General features: G+C 46.4%; 2 protein-coding genes across 5 annotated transcripts in view; one reads left to right on the top strand and one right to left on the bottom strand.

Annotated features, from left to right (window-relative positions):
- The window catches only part of CCDC85A (coiled-coil domain containing 85A), a 190893-nt gene that overhangs the window by 118629 nt on the left and 49069 nt on the right, over positions 1-23195 (bottom strand). For 2 of the 3 annotated variants that reach the window (XM_027653778.1, XM_027653779.1), the window contains 3 exons: positions 16483-16539; positions 12620-12669; positions 4613-4723 (listed from right to left, as the gene is read on the bottom strand). In XM_027653778.1, coding sequence (XP_027509579.1) covers positions 4613-4705 — 93 coding nt within the window. In that variant the 5' untranslated portion in view covers positions 4706-4723; positions 12620-12669; positions 16483-16539. Of the gene's footprint in view, positions 1-4612; positions 4724-9331; positions 9367-12619; positions 12670-13792; positions 13813-16482; positions 16540-23195 lie in introns of those variants that run through there. The other variant, XM_027653780.1, reaches the window with a different exon arrangement.
- EFEMP1 (EGF containing fibulin extracellular matrix protein 1) overlaps positions 14121-23195 on the top strand; it is a 42728-nt gene continuing 33653 nt past the window's right edge. Inside the window, exons 1-4 of one of the 2 annotated variants that reach the window (XM_027653783.1) lie at positions 14121-14360; positions 14771-14858; positions 17758-17806; positions 17983-18243. In XM_027653783.1, the coding sequence (XP_027509584.1) occupies positions 14778-14858; positions 17758-17806; positions 17983-18243 (391 nt within the window). In that variant the 5' untranslated portion in view covers positions 14121-14360; positions 14771-14777. Of the gene's footprint in view, positions 14361-14526; positions 14644-14770; positions 14859-17757; positions 17807-17982; positions 18244-23195 lie in introns of those variants that run through there. The other variant, XM_027653784.1, reaches the window with a different exon arrangement.

The following is a 23195-nucleotide window of genomic DNA, read 5'->3' as shown; positions in this document are numbered from 1 at the left end:
AAATGTGCAGAGCAGCCACCCAGAAGACGACTGTCCACAGCATCCCAAAGGAACAGCAACATCAGCAGAGAAGGAGCCACACTGGCACAGCTCATGAGACCATGGACACAGGAAAACTGCTCTGACAAAGATATATTGCCATGTTCCCTTTTTCAGAGAAAGGGCAATGACTAACAACCCATGTGCCAGCTAACAGAGGGCACATCAGCACAAGGGAAGCATTTCCAGAATATTTTACAGGATCGCTCAGTTTATTCGACCTCCCCAACACACTGAGACACCCTGGGAGCTAAACTGCTCATGTCTGCAAAAAGAACATAAAGGAAGGCACTGGAAATGCAGATCCAACTAGAAATCTCCTTTTCTACCTTTACAGTTGTTTGCCTGGTGACACAGACACAGTTTTGGGCGATAAGGCACATAGATACAAATAATTTGTATCAATATTTGAATCAATTTTTCTTATTCTGTCTACAAAGTTCCTTTTTTCTCCTGCCATTTCCCAGCCTATTCTGGCAGCCATGTTATTTCCATATACATCACATATTCTACTGGCTCACACCAATTTATATTACAGATTAACACCTATGTATTAAACTACACACATTAAAAACAAGGGAAGGGAAAAGGCATCAAGATTCTTTAGGATCCTTTGATCCCAGCTGTCAATGTAATACAATGCCTGATGTCCACAAGAAAAGCTCAGCAATTTTATATCTGTTTTACTGGCAGATTTTTCAATTGTCAGATATAATAAGGAAACTGGAGAGTTTCCTCAATCTCAAGTTGATAGGGCACTTCTAAATTCTGTGAGACAAGACATGAGGGTAAGACACGGTTTTACCCAATTTACCCTGACTTCATAAAATTAAAATCCCCCTCTTTGCCATCCAAATACAGCATGTCTGGTCTCTCACCAGAGGAGGACACTGACAAAGTTAGAAACTGTTGTCACCTAAATATTTCTATAGAAAAAAAATCATATTCTCATTAATTGATAGCTTGACTTTTCTATTTCCAATCTTCCTTCCCATCAAGACATTACAGAGAGGTTTCCAAACTTGCTGGTCTGAGAGGCAGAATTTATTATCTCCCTGAGTCATTAATTTTAGGCTCCAATAAAAGTAGGAGGTCATTAATGATGTGATAAATTACATCCCATCCCCAAAGTTGCTAAATCAACGGGAGGGACACTCTCAAAAACATCCTGCCCAGAGACCACCAGGTTTCCAGGCTGTGCTGAGGAACCATCAGCACTCGAAATGCTCCAAGAGCTGCTTGTGCACTGTGCTGGCCGAGGCTGCAACCACCAAACCCCAGTGTTTGTGCCAAAGCCCTTACGCAGATGCGCGACTGGAACTTATAAATTACACGGAGAAACAGCTAAAGGCTCATGGAACTCCCAGGCATCTCTGCTTCCACCAGTGTGGTCAGCAGGGCTGTAATTTCTGTGAATCCAGCATCTGGGCTTCTTGGAATTTACCAGCCCTGCTGGCAAAGCAGTCACGTCTTGTAACCTCCATGCGGGCAGGAAGGAGGTTTCAGGAACTTACGAGCTCCCCGGGGCTGCGGGAGGAACTCGCAAATTGAGTCCGACAGATCCCCCGTGTGTGTGGAGCTGTGCCAAGGCCGCTCACGGAGCAACTCCCAGCCCTGCTCGGCCCAGCCCGGGGCCAGCTCCGCTCCCCGCCGGAGCCCGCACGGCCACGGCTCTGCTGGGAACGCAGCTCGTGCTCCCGGCTGTGTGCCCGGGGGGCAACGGGAACGGCACAGATCCAACCGCTGCATCCTCCGCGCGCGCCTGTGGGATGCTGGGAATGCCGTGCTCACTAAAGGAACTCCGCAGGTAGTCTGGGGGAGATACGATCTGCACCCAGCATCACAGACACCAGAGCAGCCAGAAATCACTTCCCATCCCAGCCCCAGGGCAGCTCTGGGAGGCCTGATGGAAGCTGAAGACGTCCCTAAGCACAGAGCAGTTGTTTGCTCCTCTCGTTTGAGACACCCCAAACTACCTTCTCAACTAGAATCTGCACTGAGGTGCAGCAACAGAGGGGCAACGCTGAACCCTGGGGAGCCAGGGGAGGCTAAAGGGATGGGACAGATGGGAAAAGCAAGGAAAACATACTCCTGGGTATACTGTATGGTGTGATGTGACACAAAATATCCCACATTAAGGAACAAAGGCAGCTAAACGTTCAGGAGAACAACACCTACTCCTGGATACATTGTATTGTGTGATGCGGGACAAAATCTCCCACAGGAGAGGACAGATGTAACAAATAGTATCAAATTATTATTTCAGTGTTGTTTGATGAGTAGTAGCTTCACCTGCTTGAGCCTGATCTTCTGAGCACAGCAGTCTGATAAGCTTCAAAGCCTTGGGCTGTCCTTACAGGAATGTTACATGTGCATCAGTGCAGGGGATGTGAATTAATATGATATTCTGATTCCTCACTCTAACTGGATAACTGGACTTGGTTATCCCTGGAAGTTTCCATCTAATCTCTGCCTCCAAGGGCCTACAAAATCACTAAGCACAGAGCAAGCCCTGCAGGAGCCATGGAAACAGAGGCAGCAGGTGCTCCCAGAAGGGCCCTCACCCAGCTGCATGTGCTCTGTGTGTGTGTGTGTGTTCACATGTTTTTCAGAGTGTGGACATGTGTGTCCATAGGTCTGGCCATACTTGCAGGACTTCTGCACCCAGAGAAACTCATTCTTGCCTTCTAAGCAGCATTGCTTTCATGAAGAGGAGAAGAGAGGCTGTAGGGAACACAAATAGGAGGGAGATGCACCTGATAAATGGGAATAAAGGGAAACCTGAGTCACCAACACTCCTCAGACCGTGCCTATTGCACTGACTTACCTGAGCAGAAGTTCTTCCCTCTCATTTGGGTCTTTGGAAAACTCTGCACAGCCAGTAAAGGTAAAATGGTTGCATTTGGGATTCCCAGCCTTGCCAGGCTCAGATTTTTTTCCCGAATTCATCTTACCCAACTTTAACCCAAGAGAAACAGAAGCCACACTTTGCACAGAAGTCGAAGATGCAGGAGCAGCTTCAGAAAATTCCAGATCAGGACAGAAAAGCTTAACCCTCCCCAGGCAGTCCTGCTGCTCCTAAGGTCACACAGAAAGGCACCTTTGGAGGCATTTCAGAAACTCAGCTGCTTTCCCAAATACCACAGAGGGCTGGGTAACTGCTTTGACAAGGCAACAAATGCAGCCCCACACAGGACACCACGTTTGTATGGAACAACTACCTCACTCAGATAACTCACACTTCTCTCCTTCATGCCATGTTAAAGAAGTGAACTGACTTTGAGGGAGTGGAGGGTAGTCATTACCACAGTTTAAACAAGAGGAAAATTAGTTTAATTGCATCTGTTAGTCTGTGCTGGCACTCTCCATAAAGCCATTATCTCCCTTTTTAAGGTGAGCCTGTTCAGAGGATTCACAGTTTTGGCTCATTTCATCCCTGAAGGTCCCTTTGCTCATGACCCAGAGCAGAGGACTGTGCAAACCAGAAGTGAAGAGGATTACTGTAGCACATAGGAAAGAGCTCTTTCCTCTGGCTCAGAATGACCTTGGACAAAGCCACCAGCTTCAACAGGAGGGCAAGTTCAGCTGTGAAGCTCCACCCCAGTTTCACAGACGATCCCTTATCCCAAAATAAGCAAATGCCCAAATTCAAACTCCTCTAAAACACTGAGAATTTTTGGAACAAGCTCTGGACACAAAGTCTGGGAGCTCTTCGTTGTGTGGTGTGAGCACTGTGAAGGTCAGACCTGTGTCCTGTGTCTGATATTCCTCCTGCTCCACTGCTGCCCTGCCTTGGGAACTGTCACCATCGGGTCCTTCGGGAAGCACTCGCACATTTTTGGTTTGCCTGCCCGCGAACGCCCCGCGAGCCCCGCACACAAACCCCTCGTGCCGCCACTTGGCCACCGGAGGGCAGCACTTCATCTCCGGAGCCTTTTCCTTGTCTCCAACGGGAATTCATCTCATCGCATTCCAACGCTATGGATCCACAACACATCGCTTCATCCCAAGGCTCTCATAAAAGCCTTCTCCGTGTTACAGCAAAGCACGGGGGTGCCATTTAGTTCCCCACTCTGCTGTGCATTTTTCTCTGGGAGGTGTGGAGTGTCCCTGCCTGCAGAGTGCAGGAGGAACTGTGCCGAGCTGACTTTTTCATGGAGATCCATTGAGGAAACATCTCTTTATTTAGCCAGGGTGCTGTTTGTTTCCATGGAGCACTCCCAATCCCATAGGTTTATGGCACTTTGTGCTGCCTCTAAGTCCATATGCTTTACCCAGCAACAATAGCAATCCATCTAAACCCCTGTTTGTAAAGCTCAGCGTTCTTTAATGTGCACGTTCACGTAAAACCACAAATCTAAGCTGAGCAATTTTCACCCCAAAACAACTGGCTGCTTCAGCTTTCCTTGTTTTTTTGTTCTTCTTTTCTATTTTCCTGCTATCAGCTCCCCTATCATTTGGATAAATCCCCACCAGTCAGACCACACCCTGACATCCACATTTGAATTTGAATTTGCTTGTTTGCACGCTGTCCCTGACTGCTGTCAGCCATGGGGGGCACAGGCCCACTTACCACATCCTCAGCAGCATTCCCTGGACAAGGATCTGGGAATGGCAGGCTCCACAGTCCCTTCACACACAGCCTGAAGTGCAGCCCAACTTCCATGGGGTGGTAGCCACAGATCTGCATGGACAGAAGCCAAAGCATCCATCAAATAAGCCCCACAGAGGTTTTGCCCTCCCACCTTTTCTTTTTAAAGGACTGACCAGACAACGCATCACGTTCCCACACCTCTCACCCACCTCATCTGAGAAGTTCCCCTCACTTTGGTCCCTTCTTCCTCAGACACCCAGCCAGGAGCTGCAAGGATTACTAGGGCTCCAAAGGCAGCTGTCAGCATTCTGCCACCAGAATTGAAGGACTGAATTTCCAGCCTCATCCAGGGACCTGGGCCCTGCTGTGACCCCTTCCACACCCACCTCACACCCCTGCAGGGCACCTGGTGCAAGGGAACAGGGGAATTTTTCTGGCACTGCCATATTCAATTGCTATGGGAACAACCCCCTAATAAAAACAATCTGTTGTACAAGTTCCTTTTCCTATTAGAAACCCTACAAGTCAAGCCCCACAACTAAATACTTGTACTGGAAATCTTCCAACCATGACTGGAAAAACACACTGACACGAAAGTTTATTTTATAAGACACCAGAGGGGTCACTTCCAGATTAGGCCAGATTGAATTCTCCTCACATTTTGTGAAACTCCTCAGGACATTTGTTGTGGCATTCCACAGTCCTCCAGGCAAAAAAAAAAAAGAAAAAAAAAAAAAGGAAAACATACTGTATAGAGGTTGCAGATGCAAGAGTTGAACACTTCTTTTTAGAAAATACCAACCTACAATAACAAATAATTTTGCTATTCACAAGAGAATCATTGAGTATTGCAAAACTTGATAATTACTGATTCATGACAGATTTAGGAAAAACATCAGCTTAAGTAATCAGGTCAGGGCACTGCTGTTGACCACAGTGCTGGCAAAAGAAACAGTTTCTGTCTTCATATCTTTCATCAAAGTTTAACATTTCACAGTATTTAGCTTTTAGCACTTCATTGGTCCAGAGCAGTAAACAACTGATAGCTCGAGAAGGAGAAGTTAAATTGTGAGCAAACATCTCTGGTTAGTATTATCTTGTAATTCACTCACACCGGTCACATACTCGTAAATCCAACTCAGTAAAATCTGAGGAGCCCTGAGAGCTCTAATTTATGGCTGCTGCTAATAAATTCACCAGATGATTAATCCCTTACACAGCCTGGCACCAAAGGTATGCTCTGTCACATTTTGCCAACCGGGAATAAAGATTTCATTCAGACCTCAAGGTGGACAAAAAAACAGACCCCCTTTTTTTGGGGGGGAGGGAAATGTCTGTGATCTTCATTTCCTCCTGGAAAAGCCAAGAGTTTTCCTCTAATAAAGATTACTGCAAACAAATCCATTCCACCCTCTTCCATGCCTCCACGATATTCTTTGCCTGACAGTGGGAACTCATTCTGGAAAGGCAGCAGTGCAGTGAAAGGAGGTCTCCTGACTCCAAATGAAGTATTGTAGTAGCTCCTCTTTCCCTTCCCAAGATGCACACTAAACAAACCAAAACCTTAAAAGGGAGAAACTGCAAATCCACTCCCGGTAAAGATTTGTTTTGCTGTGGAGAAAATGTGTCCTTACCTCTTCTCCTAATGATGCTAAATCTGACTTACACAACACAGGGGGGTTTAGAGCTTTAAACCCATTTTAAACACCACAACTTGCTACTTCAGGCCTTCCTCACAGACACATGTCCTGCACTGCACAAGGCTCTCACTAAATAATGACAGCCCTGGTGCAGATGAAGGTTAATGGAATGAAGAATCTGGAGCCATTCAATCCAAAGAAATGCCACAGACATAAGCTGTGATTTTCTACAGGGAAGTATTTTTTATCCACGTTATGTGAGTGTTAACTCTGAATCGTTGTTAGCTCTAAAGGAGCGTTGTAAAAACCCTCAACCCTCTACCTTCAGAGAAACAAAACCATACCTCCTCTCTTCTCTTTTTGTTTTTGGCTAATCTCCTTTTGAATCCACATAAAGAAGAGGACTGAAGGAAAGCACAGGAAAAACATGGAAAGGCCCTTTTTAACAACTGTAGTGCCACAGTCTTGAGGCCAAAGCCACCTCCATTGTCTTCGTGCCCTCCCCTTTAAAGCAGCATTTACCAGCGACTACCAGAGCTGTCCCCAAAAGCCACATGCACAGTTACCCACAAAAATGGAACAGGCTCCCAACCCACTGCAGTTGGACCACACAGGTTTGGATGCATCTCCAGTGCAAGGCAGAGAAAGAATCTGACCCTTAGTCCTAAAGCAGCAGGTGCCAAAAAGGCTCTTTGACAATCACACAATCAAACAAGCCATTCCAGCAGACTTCATCCATCCATCCTCAGCAGGACATGTTTCCATGTGCCCACAGCTTCCTCCCAGATACCAGTCAGGAGCTCCAGCAACAGTCAGGGAGTTGTATATTAAAGGCCTTCCTGAAAGATTTACAAATTCCAAGTACCTGGAAGTATCTGAGACAGAAAATTAATAACTCAGCCACAATTTGCTGACAAAATGTTGAATCAAGGGCTCTCCTTTGATTTAAACACAGACAAGCTCAATCAATCCTGCTTTTCCTGCTCCACGTTTTCTAGCAGAGGTTGAATTTTTATGGTAAAAGCTCAAGTAAGGGATCTACACCTGAAAAATGAAGGATGAATGCGAGCAGAAAAGACCAAGCCCTAAAGCTCTGACACATTCTAATTATTGCTGCCAGAAGTGAAAATTTCTACAACCCCGGTTTAAAGCGCTGTCAAACATCACAGCGAGAAAGGAGAATAAAGGAGCTGGAAACCCAAAACCTTTTCTACATAAAACAAGATAAAAGGCCACAACTGAGGAGTCTGGAAGTAAGTGGTGGTAAGACACCGAGTAGGACCCAGGTGAACACACTCCCCTCCTTCGCACTGATGCAACTTTTCCTGCCAGTCTCCTTCTCTTCGCTGCTCCTTTATAAAGCACGGGAAGACACGAGGGCAGAGCAGGGCTCCAGCTGGGTCTGCACAACGTGCCCAGTGCTCTTCCCAAAGCATGTCCCTCTCCTGTGCTCCAGCTGGTACCTGGCAGCCCCGGGAGCTGCAGGAGCCTTGGAGCAGGAGCAATCCCTCGGGGGTGTGTGGCTCTGCAGCCCCCAGAGAGGCACAGTTTAATATCTTAATCTCCACAACTGTATTTACGACCTGCAGCTGCGGTGCCAAAGAGGCCCCCGGCCCCTCACACACTGGGACTATTGTTGGCAGAACAGAGCTCGGGGCTCTCTGCAGTGACACACTGAGCTGGGATGGAGACAGGAATTGGTTTTGCCTTCTATCCATCAGGTTATTTTGGGCCTTTATCACTTCTGAAGTACAACAGCCCTTAAAGCAAGGTAATGGGTGAATGAGCAGGATTGAATCTGTCAGAGCTCGGGGCTTCCAGGGACCAAGAACTTGAGCTGATTAATTACAAAAAAGGAATCCCCTTTAAATCCCCTTTAAATTACACGTAATTTAAAATGAATATATATGGTAAGTGATGTGTTAGTCTGTGGCACAAATGAAATGTTTGGTGCTGTTCTGCAGCCACTTCAAAGGGATAGGACACCTCAGTGACTGGGAGATGGGGGGTTCCTGCTGTCTCACTCCCAGAGCTGAGCTTTTCCCTCACGTGGTTAAACTCCTGCAGAGCACATTTTGGGAGCATACAGGGTTAGGGGCTTTTCTGTGCCAGCTTTCAGTGGTATCATCTTCCAGCTTTTTCCAGAATTCTGATGCCTTCCAACCACATGCATCTCCAGAGAGGGGTGAGAGGATAACCCCTTGAGAGAGGAAAATCCCCACTGGCATTTTTCTTGTGCTTTCTGTATGACAGCTTATAGACAAGCACTAAGTAAGTTTAATATTCCAGGGAATTCAAACGCCCTGACACACATCCTGTACTGTTAACATGCAGAGACTGAGCAGAGAAGTTGTGTCCCTGGACAATAATTAACTGGTTAAGTGGGCAGGTTGTTTGCCAAGTTCACCCCCACACAACATAAATAAGAAATGCTCCTGCTTTTCTGGTATTAATAACTTTGTTCTCAAAAGGGAAAGAAAAGAACAGCAAACTCCAAGAGTTCAGAAGATGCTTATGGAACCAAATTATTGTTTAATATACCCAGGGATGCTGATGTTCATGAATTTTAAAAAGCAGAACACTCACTAGCAAGAGCTCTGTCCCACAAATGTGTTCCTCTCTAAGGTCCTTTCAGTGCAGCATTTCCAAGAGGTCTCAGCTTTGTGCTGAAGGATCACAACCCTGTCACACTCTGTGCTGGGCCCACGAGGCTCTGCAGAAAGCAGTGGCTTAAAGGTTTCAGACATCCTGCTTGGAAGTGCTTAGCACTTCCCAAAAATCAGGAATCCTCCACATCCTCTTAAGAAAGGTTAAATTACCCCAGCTAATTCCAAAAATCTAAATACAAGGCTGGAAAACTGCAAAACATCAAAAACAGGAGATATTAAGAGCTTGGGTTACAGTTCTGGGAAAAAGGTCTAAAGAGTTCTCATTTTAACCAGATTAGTTGAAACTTGGTACAGCATCAGACTTCGACTCCTGTACAGCACCAACATTGGTTTTCCTAAAAAAAAAAAGGAGCAGGAATGACAACTCCAGTGGTACAAAAGCCACATACCTACCCTGATGTTTTCTGGTTGGAGTTTCTCTTATCTAGCATGAGAAAAAGAAAAAAAAAAAAGAAAAGAAAGAAAATCACTGGTAGAGAATGGAAAAGAGCTGCTGCACAGTACAAAAAGGTGGGAAAAGGCAGAAATACAAGCAGAAGACAGGAAGAGTGTTCAAACTCCAGATATGATTGCTCAGCAAAATAAAATCCTCACAGCAGTAGCAGTGCAACTGAAGTCAAGGCCCAGATTTGCCCTGTTTGAAATTCCTACCACACTAAGTGGTCTTTACCTGGATGGTTACTCCATAAAACCAGATATTCTGGGGGTTGTGAGTAGCCTTGTGTTCAGCTGGGCCTCAAAATTATGCCCTTGAAAACACCGAGAAAGCACTTTCAAACCACACTCTTGATTTTTCAAAGGGAAGCCTGAAATCAGCATCACACATAAGGATCAACAGGAGGGGTTTGCAGTCCTGAAAAACCCTTACTCCCGAGAGCAAGTACTCCTGGAAAAGACTTACACACACGAGGGGTGATGAACCTCACGTGGAGAGTGAAAGGGGCTCATCCTTCCCACACACATCCTCACTTCATGGGTTGTTTTCAGCCACATCAGAGAACCCCTCACACTTCCAAAGCCTTTCCATTCCCAATTTATTATGGCTGTACAACTGCACCAATGAAAAAGAAGGATAAACTCCGGGAGACACCTTTCTCAGGGTCACCACCTCATGTGGGCATCGAGCTTTCTGCTGGAGCTCACGGGAACACACAGAACACGGGATCACACGGCCACAAACTGCAGCAGGAAAGCAAACTGCACATCTGACAGACTGTATGCAAACCACAGCAACAGTCAAAATAAAAAATGGCAACTATGTTATACTTTAATATCCTCAGAGCATTGTCAGACGGTTAAAAGTGAAATCACGGGTTAGCCCAACAGCCAAAGGCCTCAGCACAACAAAACTCGTGCAAGATCTCCCATACAGGAGACACCTTCAGCAAAACAAAGGCTGAAATTCTACTACCAGGTTTACTAACCCTACTCTCATGCTTTCTCCTCAACAGTTTTCTCTAATTCTGTGTTTGCACCATCTGTCACCTCTGAACTCTACTGCAATGCAAAGCAGTAAACAAGGAATAACAATAAATATATGATTAATTTGCTTAAGCAGAAGGGGAGAATTTGCTCTCTGTCCCTTGCTACTGACATTTTGGTCCTGAATAACATTTTGTAATTTCAACACCTGTGATAAGAAACTGATATGGTGAGTTTTTACCTCTCACTGTCAGCTTTCTGTGAAAAGTGAGAGCAATTTGCTCCCACGGTTCTTCTCTCAAATTAAGTTTACAGTGAAGTAACACCTCATGCCACATTCAACATGCTCACAATGCCTCCCTTGAAGAGAAATAAACTTGTAAAATCTTACCTCAAGCAAAAGTTTAACATTTGTCATATTTAATCAGCAACAAAGTCAGACATCTAATTCTTCACAATCTATCCTTCACCGACACTATGTCATTTCCAAGCTGAACCATGGAAAAAATTCTGACATTTGCAGGCAGCGTGGCAGAAAGGCAGCCTGCCATGTTATCACAGTAATTTATGTTCTAAAATTCCTGCGAGTCCAATGTGAAAATAACATCTCCACCATCCCAGCCCTCAGTTTAGACAACTCCAGTGTTACTGGAGATGACATGCCCCGGACCAGAAATCATCTTAAATCGACACCAACGGTCCCCGGAGCTGACAAACACAAGTCGCTCAAACCCGCCGCGTGCTTCGTTTTCTGTCCTGGTGAGCAATGTTTGAAACAGGAAAAGGGGGTCAGATCTGGGAGTAGAAGAGATTAAACTGCAATTTTGTTTTCCTCATTTTCGGGCTTGCCTCTAGTATCAATCTCAGCCTGCTCTAAATTACGTCCAGCTGTCTGTTGCCCCCAGGGACAATTCTAGCAGCCAGAATTAGTTGGGAGTGCAGTGACATTTTAACCACACACAGTTTTCCCTCAGCCTACCTATCCCTGGGTTTTTGAGGACAATGGGGGGTGGCAACACATCCTGCCAGGAAGAAAAAATGGGAACGTTTAGGTCATAAACACATTCGAGTTAAAGAATTTATGAAAACTGTGGGGTTTTAAGAAAGCAAAGACTGAGATGTGACAGAGAGTTCACCGGAGCAGTAGGGAATAGAGCACACCACTTGCAGAAGGAGCCAAACCCATGTTAAAAAAAGGCAAAATTAGGGCCCAGCCTTACAGGGCTGTTTCAAATGTCAGTGCCCGCTGCAAGGGTTGGCCTCAGCCATGCCACGATGGATGGCCATGGAAGGATGGATGGTCTGGCCATGGAAGGATGGATGGTCTGGCCACGCCATCTTCCTCAGACATCTGAGAGATGTAAATAAGCTGTTCTCCTGCTGAGCAGCTCTTCACATACCTCACGCTCCCAGCAGCACTTCCAAGGGTCTGCATTCCGCCATCCTACGGCAGGCAAACCTCCAGCTGCCTCAGTGGGACACATCTGAACTACCAAACCAGGAACCCAGTCGGTCTCCCACCTCCATTTAAAGGGCTGAGAACCATCCCTGGCAGGACAGGGCATTCCATCAAAGGTAAAACACTGTCTGAAGGCAAGTGAAGAGGATCCCTCCTCAGACACTGCTCATACATCCTCCAAAATGAGCTTTCTGCTGTTCTCTGCTTTGCTCTTTCCAGACTGAAAACAAACAACTGTCCTGTGACACAGTGTTTCCCTGGCTGGTAGATTAAGATTAAACTGTTAAATATTTTTACTTAATTCACAATCCAACAAGTTAAATTCTGTTCTCTTTGTGTGGCAGATATGACAATGCATTCAAAACTCACTAAGTGGTGCTGCCAGCAGTTAAAAGCATTATTATGCATTCCTTAGACTATTAGAAATGCCTGTACTGTTTTCTATAAGCAAGAAACAGTTAAGTTTCAAAATATATATATCATCATCATATATATGCACACATCACAAATATGAATCCAATTTACACAAGCAGAAGTGAATAACTTAGAGCCAATCTACCACTTCGAAGCTGTATTTCTAAATAATGACACAGAGGCTTTAAGGGGATCATTTTGGAGCAGGAGGAGACATATCAAAAGAGAATTTATTAAATATGTTGCCATATGAAAGTACATGCAAAATGACCTAAAACGTAGTCAACCTAAATTTTCTCTACTATACCACATTGTTGCTACTGTACTTTAATTACCAGTGAGGTGTGTGGACTGTAAGTACATTTTTAGGAGTCCCACTTACCTGTAAAACTGCAATGAGAGAGGGAAAATCCTGTCTTCTCTCATAACTACCTAAAAAATAGAAAATAGGCAACATATATCTAAAAGTATTCTGAAATACCAGCTTGGTTCATTCTAAAACAGGTAAGACAGTCAACTATTGGATTCAGAGACAAAATTAATGAGCACTGTGTGGCCATCCATAATGGAACCAATGTTTTCTGTAAGATCAACTATAATTTAATGCTAAGAATTGAAGGGATTGGATAGGAAAGGTATTCTCTAGGCCAGCAGTGTCAGAGGTCTGCAGCCTGATGAGACATTTTTTCCAGGAGATTTCAAGTTCTCCAGGCCCTTCAAGGTCAACATTAAGGAGGTAAAGACATTTTTTAAAACTAGAGACCTCATGTTGGACTAGGGGAACAGAGTAGAGCTGCACTGACCATACCACAGGGTCCCCAGAATAAAAGTTGGGGAATTAAATAAAGATCCAGCTAATCCCTCTGTAGAAAGAGTTTCCGGACAGCTTCTCCTCACCAAAACCCACTAAAGCTTCTAAATCCCAAAAGTTCACCCTTGTCCTCTATTCTTTCCAGGAACTTGCCCACTGGGTAGGGAAATAACAGCATTTAATACACAAAAAAGGTTTTTAGAAGAGCTGATTGCTGGACTTGGGTGATGTCTGTGGAACAGTCATTCCCGTGTGAAGGACTCCTCGTGACTTTTATTTACGGAATATAAAACGTGCATGAAAATACTTCAGTCTTGCTGTTTTAAACTTCCAGGGGAGGTTTTGATTAAATATTAGGGAACTTCTATCCACATAAAGGGTTGTAAAGCATTAGGAACAAGCTGCCCAGGGCAGTAATGGAGTCACCATCCCTGGATGCGTCCAAGAACAGGTGGCTGTGGCATCTGAGGATGAGAATACTGGAAATAGGTTCTGCTTGCAACCAAGTGGCAGGGTATGAGATTTAAAGGCCTTTTCTAAGGATTTTTTCTTTTTAATGTGCTCGTTTTCAGCCTTTGGTTTACACAACGCACGTCATGGAAGGAGCGACAATTACCTCGGCCTGGGCTGCGGAAAAAACCCGCATTTTCACGCCTGATTACAGCGCCAATGGCGAACTTCACGAGCTTAAAAGTTTTGGGGTGGGTTTTTTTTTTTTTCCCCCAAAACGGTTTTGGGACTCACGAGAGCGCCCCAAAAACGACAGACGTCCCGGGGAGACACCCCCGAGTCCCTCCACGGGTGGGCTCCCCCCCTCACGGCTTCCCGCGCCCCGCCCCGCCCCGCCGCGCGCTCCCCTCACGGCCCCAACATGGCGGCGGGGCCGCACCTGCCCCGCTCGCGGCCGCCCCGCCCCGCCCGGCCGCGGCCCCGCGGGGCCGGCAGGGGGCGTGCGGGGCTCCGGCGGGACAGCGCCGCTTCTATTTAGCGCAGGGCCGGCGCCGGGGCACGCACCGACCCTCGGGGGCCGCCGACACCGCACCGGCACAGCACCGGCACAGCACGGCACGGCGAGCGGCCGCCGGCGCTGTGAGGAGAAGGACGAGCGGCTGCTGGCACCGCGCCGGGGGCAAAGGACAGCGAGCGGCCGCCGGCATCGCGCCGGCACCAGCACCGCGGGAAGGACAGCGAGCGGCCGCCGGCCCCGCACCGGCACCGCACGGGCAGCGGCGAGAGGAGAGCGAGCGGCGCCGGCCCCGCAGCGGAGCCCGCGCACACAGCAGCGACCGCCGCCCGCCCGGCCCCGCCGCAGGTACGAGCGGGTCCGGCAGAGCCCGGCAGGTGCCCGGCGTGTCCCGTCCCCCCGCGTTGCTTTGACCGAAAAATCGCTTTTCCGTCCCAAAGCAGTGCCGCTGCCCGCGCCTCGCCCGGCGCTGCTCCCGCTTCGGTGCGGCGGCAAGCGCCGGGGTGTTTTAGAACTCCGTGGACCGGTTATTTCCGCCCCCCCCTCTCCCGGCTGGATTAAAACCCCCGGGCTGGGAAGGGCGGCCGAGCCTCCCCGTGTCCTGGCGGGAGCGCCCGGCCGCCTGTCCCAGGTAGGGGCTGGGTGGGCGCCCCGCTCCCAGCCCGCTCCCAGCCCGCTCCCAGGGGTGCCGCTGCCTCCCCCGGCGATGGAGACCGCCGAGAGCACTCCCGTTTGATTTGTGTTTCCTCTCTTTCAAGGTTCACGATGTTGACAGCTATGTTCTTGGCTGCTCTCGTTCTCATTACAGTACACTCGCAGGAAGCCGAGGAAACCATAACGTACACGGTAAGGTTTAATAGAGTCGGAACTAATTACTGCTTTTGCGGGGATTCTTTTCTAAATGACCCTTAGGAAAAAGCGAATTTCTTGCCAGCGTATAAGCGTGTGCTGCAGAGGTCGTGGAGTTCGGATGTTAACCATAAAATAAGCCGTTCCTGCCCTGAAACACCGTTTAAAAGTTGACAGGATCGAGCAACATAGGCTTCGACTGCCTGCTCCGAAAAGTTTAGCTATGTATTCAGCTTGAGGGACTGGACAAAATTAGGAGGTTTTAATATTGTTTTAATCCATTTTCATAAAGACAGGGTCCCTAGGACCTTCACTTGAAATATATGGAATTTGACAGATAATTAGGTCGAACATTCTTTAGTGTTTTCTTAAGGTTATTTCAAGCTGCTTTTAACAAAATGTAAGTGCTTCCAAATTCGGGGCTCTTAATGAAGCCTCTGAGTCCTACAGTGATCACGGGACTGTTCATTTCTGAGCACTGGTTTTGCATGGCTGGATAAAATCGTACAGGAGTGCTGGAAATAGGTCCTGCTTGCAACCAAGTGCCAGGGTAAGAGATTTAAAGGCGTTTTTTAAGGTTTTTTTCTTTTAAATGTGCTCGTGTTCAGCCTTTGGCTTGCATAATGCATGTCATGGAAGGAGTGACAATTGCATCGGCTTGGGCTGGGGAAAAAGCCCGCATTTTCACATCTGATTACAGCTGTAATCCCTGCAACTTGCTTCATATGGGTGGACCTCTGGATGTGTGCACAGACATCAGCAATGCCACACAAGCAGAAAATTCTGCACACATGCAAAAAGTTAGAGAACCACAGCCAAAGCCTGAGATTGGGACTTACACAAGTAATCCCACTGAAGTCAGTGGGATGGCTCCAGCAAGTAAATATTGCAGAGTTGGACCTTCTGGTAGAAGTCAGGGCTTAAAGAAGCCTCAAGTGAGCATCAGGAAGTCAGTCATAAAATACTTTAACACCGGGCTTTAGGAGCATTAGGGGTTTGAAGGCTGGGAGTACTTTTATTCAGAGGCTTCTGTGATTTACTTTTTTTTCAAGTCCCTATGTGTAAGTGGAAACTGAAGATCTAAGTATCTTTTGAAAATCCAGACTAAACAGGGAACCCCCTCCTCCTCCTTTCCTCCATTTATTACACGTTCCTTTTTAAAAATAAAGTAGTGGTTTTTGATAAGCCTACATAATTCTGATTATGCCAATTGAAAGTTTGTAGCACAGCTGTGTAACTTGGGTACCTATGCTTCATTTTCAAAGAGTTCTTAGCATTTAGGTGCTTCCATGATCATTTGACTCCAGCCATGCAAGATGAAACAAAAAGCTTAGCTTTGGGAGCTTTGACTCTTGGGATGCTACTGTTTCTCATGCAAACATTGTATTCACTTAGGGCCAAATCCTTTGCTATTGTACAAGTGCCTTGGGCTGCAGTAATAGATGGACTTGGCTCCTTGCAGTTAAACACACAGTACTTCTGTTGTGCATTAACAGGAACGGGGTGATTCAGTAAATGCATGAATTAGCTGTTTTCCCTCGGGTCTGCGTTTTCATAGCTACAGTAACTTTGGTGTTGTCAACTCAGCATGCAGTCATTCCTTTAGGGAATGTCCACTTACCCCTCTGGGAGAAAGAGCCTTCAAAGTTCCAGCTCGCTGCCAAGTCGCTGGTGTCACCTGCAAGGCAAGAGAACATTTTCAGTCCCACTGCTGAGTCAGTAACGAGTTCCTCAAAATAACTTGAGGAGAGTACGTGGAACACGTGCATCTTGGCATCAGGAGGTCAAGTTTGTCACTTGCAAGTCCCTGAGCAGCAGAGGAGTAGCAACAAGATCGAGCTTGCTTGGCTGTGACTAATTCCATTAGCCGACTCAATTCTTTTGTTGTATGGGGCCATTAAACCAATATCCTGAGCAGCACAGGATGCACCCACACAGCACAGCCCCGTTGATTCACTGAGAGTTTCATATTTTAAATGTTTCTGCTGCAGTTGGTAGCACCGGGATACTTTGCTACTCAGTGTCTGCAACTGCAATCTGTGATTAAAATGACTTTGCTCCAGACAATGTAATGGTTTTGGGCAGAGGGATAATGAAGATGCAGGGCAGAATATTTAAAATTGTTGCTGAACTTGCTAGTCTGCATTGATATGAGGAGCTGCTGAGCCTTGCCTTGTTTGAATTTTGCAAACTCTTGTATAAATAAGTAGCCCTGCTGCTATAAACTCTAACGGTTTATTGTGTGTCTCACAATATAAATTGTCCTTCCTCGACGGCAGTCCCTGGAGTCATGTGATTAAAAAGCATGTGAATGAATTCCCAGCCGTCATGGGAGCCCTCCCCATTGCTGGAGTGCTAATGGGAGAGAGGATGAAGGCCAGGGGCACAGAGTCCCCCCAGGCCCTGGGAATGAATCATGTTCACCTGTGGGAAGGCTGTGTGAACAAGACCAAAATTCAGACAAACTTGCTGTTTTGTTCCTGAGAAGATTTTCGTACTGGTCAGCTGAGTCAAGCCAAAGGACAGATGCTTTAAGACAGTGTATGAGAACAGGGCAAGGAGAAAGTGATGCTTTTGTCACTTTGTTCTCCAGCCCCAATAAAACCAGCTTACTCACAACAAACAATACCTCGGGAACTTCCCGAGACAGAGCCTCTCTCTCTGTACATTACAGAATATTCCAAGCTGGAAGAGACCCAGACCTGTTGTTCATGCAAAACCCAGTGCTGTACCCATAGCTATCACCAACAGCCATTTTTCCAGCCTACCAAGGTGTGCAAACATTGCTTTTCCCTCAGTGTCAGACTGTGAGCTCACTGAATACACTTGATTATTCCTCCAAAACGAAGAACCCCGAGCAGGCTAATTTCTTTGTTTCTTTTCTCTTTCTCTGCAGCAATGCACGGATGGCTACGAGTGGGATCCCGTTAGGCAACGGTGCAAAGGTACAGTGACTCATTCTCGCAGACAGACTCGCCACCGGTACAGTTTCAGCACTGTCGTTGCACCCCCTGTTTCGGGCAGGGAGGGCTGTGTGCACATCTGGTTGTTTTGTTTGTATTGTGGCTGTTGCAGGAGGTCCGCCTGTTAAAAGCATGCCTTGTGTTGTTGCTAACCACAGATATTGATGAATGTGAAATAGTCCCAGATGCATGTAAAGGTGGGATGAAATGTGTTAACCACTATGGAGGATACCTCTGTCTACCCAGAACGGCCCAAATTATTGTAAATGAGCGGGAAGAGGCAGCGGCCGAATCCACCAGCGGTCGGAACAACGTGATCCGCCGGACCCCGGCCGACCCCCAGCGAGCCCCCCCAAACCCAACCCACCAAATCCAGTGCGCGGCTGGGTACGAGCAGAGCGACCACAACGTGTGCCAAGGTAAGGCTCGGTTTTGGAATGGTCAGAGTGTGGGGGACAGCAGTGCACTGCCTGGGCGGTGACAGCCTGGAATCTCCCGTTGACTGGAAGGGGTTGTTCTCCATTGAACTGGACGTGTGTGCACACTGGAGATACGTAAAATAAATCACAGGCATGGCGTTGAGCAAGGAACAGACCGTGCAGCTCGGTGCAGCCTTACAGTCTGTTCCATCTATTCAGGATTAATTCTGTTGTCTGTAGCTCCTAAAAAAAGAAAAAACCCTCAAGGCAACCCTAGTCCAGCATTTTGTGTTGTACTAAGTATGTCGAGGAGAGGCAGTGCTGTGAAAAAAGCGGGCAAGACAGCAAGTCAGAAACAGTTCCTAAAGGTTTGCAGAACTCTGTGTTTTTCAATAAGTGAATGCTGAATGGGACAAAAAATAACCACTGGGTGAGCTTCTGCTTAGAGCAGATTGCAGTGCAGGAGGGTCCAGTGCTTTCATCCTGGAGCAGGAATATTTCTCCAGTGGTAGGAACCAAACATCTGAACAGCTTTGTGCTCTTGTGATCCCTGTGGAAGTAGCTCTAGGCAGACCCTGCCAGGTTGCTTCTAGTCATAGCCTGGCCACTCTTTGAAACTATGGCAATGAAGAGCTTTCATCTGAGTGTACATACACCACACACAGTGCCAAAAATTCTCAGGGCATTAGCAATGTTAATTGTATGCATTCAGCAACCAGACTCACAAGCACTACTGTAAACTAAGACTCTTTCATTTATTATTTCATATAAATAGTTTACTCTTCTACTTGCTGAAGTAACAAATGTTTCGTCCACTGTTTTGTTTTCTTTCATAAAAATATATTCTACTCCTTGGTCCCAAACTTGCTTTTCAAGCACATTAGTGGGATACCCCTGAAAACAGAGGGCAAAACTTGACCTCATGGTTCATCTTTTCCACTTTGTGGCCTGTAACAGTATAATCACATAAAATAGTACTTGAGTGACTATAATCAGGGCAAGCTGTAATGTACAGTGGTAGTTTCCTTCTCCCTGGTATTCGTGTACACAGAACGTTATTTATCACTAGTAAGTAAATTCCCTGTCATTCTGGAGCACAGTAATCATCATGGAGAAGTTATTTTTGTAGGCAAAGCCTCAGAGTTGCATTTCTGGCTTATCTGCTCACGTTCAACGTTTTCTGTCACCCCAATTCAAGAATGTCAGGCACAGAACAAGCAGGAGGTCAGTGCTGTGATCCCCTCAACCCTGGGCATTCACTTGGGATTATGAAGAGAAAATCAGTGCTAAGGGTGGAAAATTACTTTTTTTTTTTTTTTCCTGAGTTTAACTTGGCAAAGCAGGGGCAGAACCAGGAGCAGAACTGGGTTGGTCTGGCACTCCCTCCTTCAGGTGATGCTCCTGGCACTCCTCTTCCCTGGTGAATCACAATAAACTGCTTCAGCTTTAGCACAAAACGTTTTGGTCTGATTAAAAAAATGCGAGAAATGCTAGAAAACTTCCAGACGTGACCATCCCTTTTGCTGCCCTGGCTTTAGGGGTGTAAATTTGGGATAGAGTAGGGAACACTAACAGCATGTTAAATACCTCGTATTCCAAATAAAGCTTGGGAGTACGAGACCAACAACTGGTTGAGGTTTCTGTTTTGGTGAGGAGAAGATTGGTGGTGACGCATTACTATTACTTTACTGAAACTTGCAACTAAATATTTCTACTCAATTCACAATCTCTGGTTAATTTATAACAAGTAACTGTTGTTACAGCACCAGAACATTGTAACCCAAGCACACAAACTGTGCTGAAATCTTGGGCTTGACTGAATCAAGAGTTTTGGCTTCTCATTTCCTCATGCCAGGATTTCAATCTAAATGCAGAAAGCATGGAAATATTAGTGCTTAAAAGCTGAAATGTATTGTACTGAATGAATTCCAGCTGGAAAAGGGGCAGTGGACAGTGTGCTTGAAAGAAAGGATAAAAGACTTTTGGAGCACTTAAAGCCTGCATTCAACTTCATGATCTTCGTGCTTTTTCACTGCTGAAAATATCTTATAAAAGATAATCTTGATCAGCAATGGTCCCAGTGCGGATTTATTTAATTATGGTTAAAAGACTTTGCTATGATAACTGCCCCAGGCTCCCAGGGAGTGTAACTTACAGATACAGTCACACTTCAGCTTGTTTTATTGTTTAGTAAATCAAATATGAAGTCCAGCTCCTTCTAATTGTTTGCAGATGTATGACATTCTCCTTCCAGTCCAGCAGCACTAAGTATTTTATAACCCATGTGAAAGTGTGGAGACCTCTGGTTAAAACAATAACACGCTCTGAGGAGCTGAATTACTGACATCATGCTGGAGTGTGAGGGGCCTTCTGTTTGAACACCAGTGTCCACTCCCTTTAAACACGGAATAGTGGGGGTAGCACAGGCCAAACACACTCCTGGGCTTGCAGGAAATAGATATAAGTGTACTGGTCCTGTTTCTGAAGTGCTGAGATAGAGCATTTTTATACCTACTAGTGTTTGGAAACATGTGGATGTTAAAGGTGTAGGTAGTAAAAATTTCCTGGGAAATTCTGAAGTGAGTGCCAGGAGCCCCCAGAACGATGCAAAGCTGAGGGGAGGTTATTCTGGAGGGAGATCTCTTATGCAGGAACTGTACAGAGCCTCAAGTGCTGTGGTTCAACTTCAACACTTGTACTTGGCCTTAAATTCTGAGTTTATGACCTTAACTAATCCCCCTGTCCCCATCCTGGGATAACCAGATCCCACTTCACTGCCACTCCTAGATTTGGCCACCAAGGCAGATTCCCAGCTGTGGCACAGGAAGGCATTGGGATACCCAGACCTATTTACAAGGGGGAATGGGTTTAAATTGAAAGAGAGTAGGTTTAAATTGGGTATTAGGAAGGAATCCTTCCCTGTGAGGGTGGGGAGGCTCTGCCACAGGTTGCCCAGAGAAGCTGTGGCTGCCCCAGCCCTGGAAGTGTCCACTGTGAGAGTATCACAGTAACTGGGAGGAGCAAAAAACGGAGTGAGAAACAATTTTAAGCAAATAACTGAGTTGACTCACACTCACAGACACCTTTTGCCTGATAAAAACCATAAATAGCTGCACTCAGTGCCTCATACAAGACTGAGTTGTTTTTTACTGTGATTTGAGTCTGCTCCTGTTGCAGTCAAAGGCAAATCAACCAATTAATTCAATTTTGTCAAGCCTAGCCTGCAAGAACATACTGGCTTTTCCTAGAATGTTAATGACACTGGAATGAAAAAAAGGGACCAAACAAAGGTACCAAATAACCTGTAAACTTGAGAGGGGGAAAGAACTTCTTTTTCTTGCCTTGCTCGCATGCTGGCAATACAAGCAATAAAGTAAGCAGGTTTTCTGCTCCTCAGCTAAATGAGCTTCTGATATTTCTCCAGTCTGTTTATCACCCTTTGTGCTACTGCAAATGTAAAGGACAGGAGGGAGGCAGATTGTAATACAAGAGATCAATACTTTCTCATATGGCAGAGATATTTTTTTCCAAGGAGTTCTGCCTAGATTTGGTGGATGTTGGTTGTTTTTTTCCTTCTCTGTGGGGGGAGGAAAGAAATGAATTTGTTTTCTGTGCTGTGGTTACTTTTCCCCTGCAAAATCATTTCAGGGCTCCCTTCATCGTAGGGCTCAGGGATTTTTTTGTTAAGTTTTCTGGTTCTTTTCAAAGTAACTTACCATACTCAAGCTATGCTTTTAATTCCAGAAGTTAATTAAGTGTGAATAAATCAAATAAGCCTACATTTTGCATCTCTAGAGTCCTTTGTTCTGTTAAGGAGGGAGGGACAAGGAGGAGCAGTTCACGATGTCCTTTTTCATACAGAAATCACTTTATATTAAATATATATATATATATATGTGAGGGATGTGCAAAAGACATAAGAGGTGGGTGAGTGCAGGTGCCCTTGCCTGGCCCTGGCTGTGCCTCTGGCAGCTCTTCCCTGGCATCTTGGCTGGGGCACAGAAGGCCGCTCTGCAGTGCAGCTCCTAATGAGCTCCACTTGCCCTGCTTTGATTTCCCTCCCTGAGGGCTCCTGGAACGTTTGCAGGTCCAGCTCGGAGGGAACCAAACCTGGAATGCACGGCAGGAGGGCCACTAATGTGCCACAAGCACTAACGAGCATTCCAGTGTTCAGGGCTGAACTCCAGGGAGCCCAGAGCCCCTCAGAAGGGCATAGACTGGGAGTTTGGAGCCTCTGCACCAAGTTCTGATCTGCTCCTATGAGTTAGAGCTATTTGCTAACACAGAACCTAAAATACAGCTATAATAACTCCTTAGGCCGAGCCCAGGATCGTGTCTGAGAGCTTTTTGTAACATATTGCATCACCCCAAGTTTTCCCCGTTCTTGTATGTAAGGAGTACTTAAAAAATGCCTCAGGACTAGTTTGGAAAGAGCCTGAGGTGTGACAAGTTCAGTTCCAGGGTTGTTCCTCTCTGGGCAAGACTATTTACAAGGACACGTAGGACAAGGGGGAATGGGTTTAAATTGAAAGAGACTAGGTTTAGATGGGATATTAGGAAGGAATCCTTCCCTGTGAGGGTGGGGAGGCCCTGGCACAGGTTGCCTGGAGAAGCTGTGGCTGCCCCTGTATCCCTGGAAGTGTCCAAGGCCGGGCTGGATGGGGCTTGTAGCAACCTGGGATTGTGGAAGGTGTCCCTGCCCATGGCAGGGGGTGGGACTGGATGGGCTTTAAGGTCCTTCCAACCCAAACCATTCTGTGATTCTCTGAAGAGCACTAGACCTGTTTGGTTGGAGGACAGGGTGAGGAGAGAGGCTGTGATAGGAAAAATAAGGCCTCGTTATGTGGTTCAGGGTGCCATCAGTTCATCCAAGTGCCAGCTCAGTTCATATGTCCCTGTTTGCTGCAGAACTTCAGCAAGTGGGGAGCACTTGTTGCCAGCAGGAGCCACCT

This window comes from Corapipo altera, unplaced genomic scaffold, assembly GCF_003945725.1.
Source record: "Corapipo altera isolate COAL_440 unplaced genomic scaffold, ASM394572v1 70, whole genome shotgun sequence".
NCBI classification, from domain to species: Eukaryota; Metazoa; Chordata; class Aves; order Passeriformes; family Pipridae; genus Corapipo; species Corapipo altera.
The sequence above is the reverse complement of the archived record's forward strand: the minus strand, read 5'-3'. Positions and strand labels throughout refer to the sequence as shown.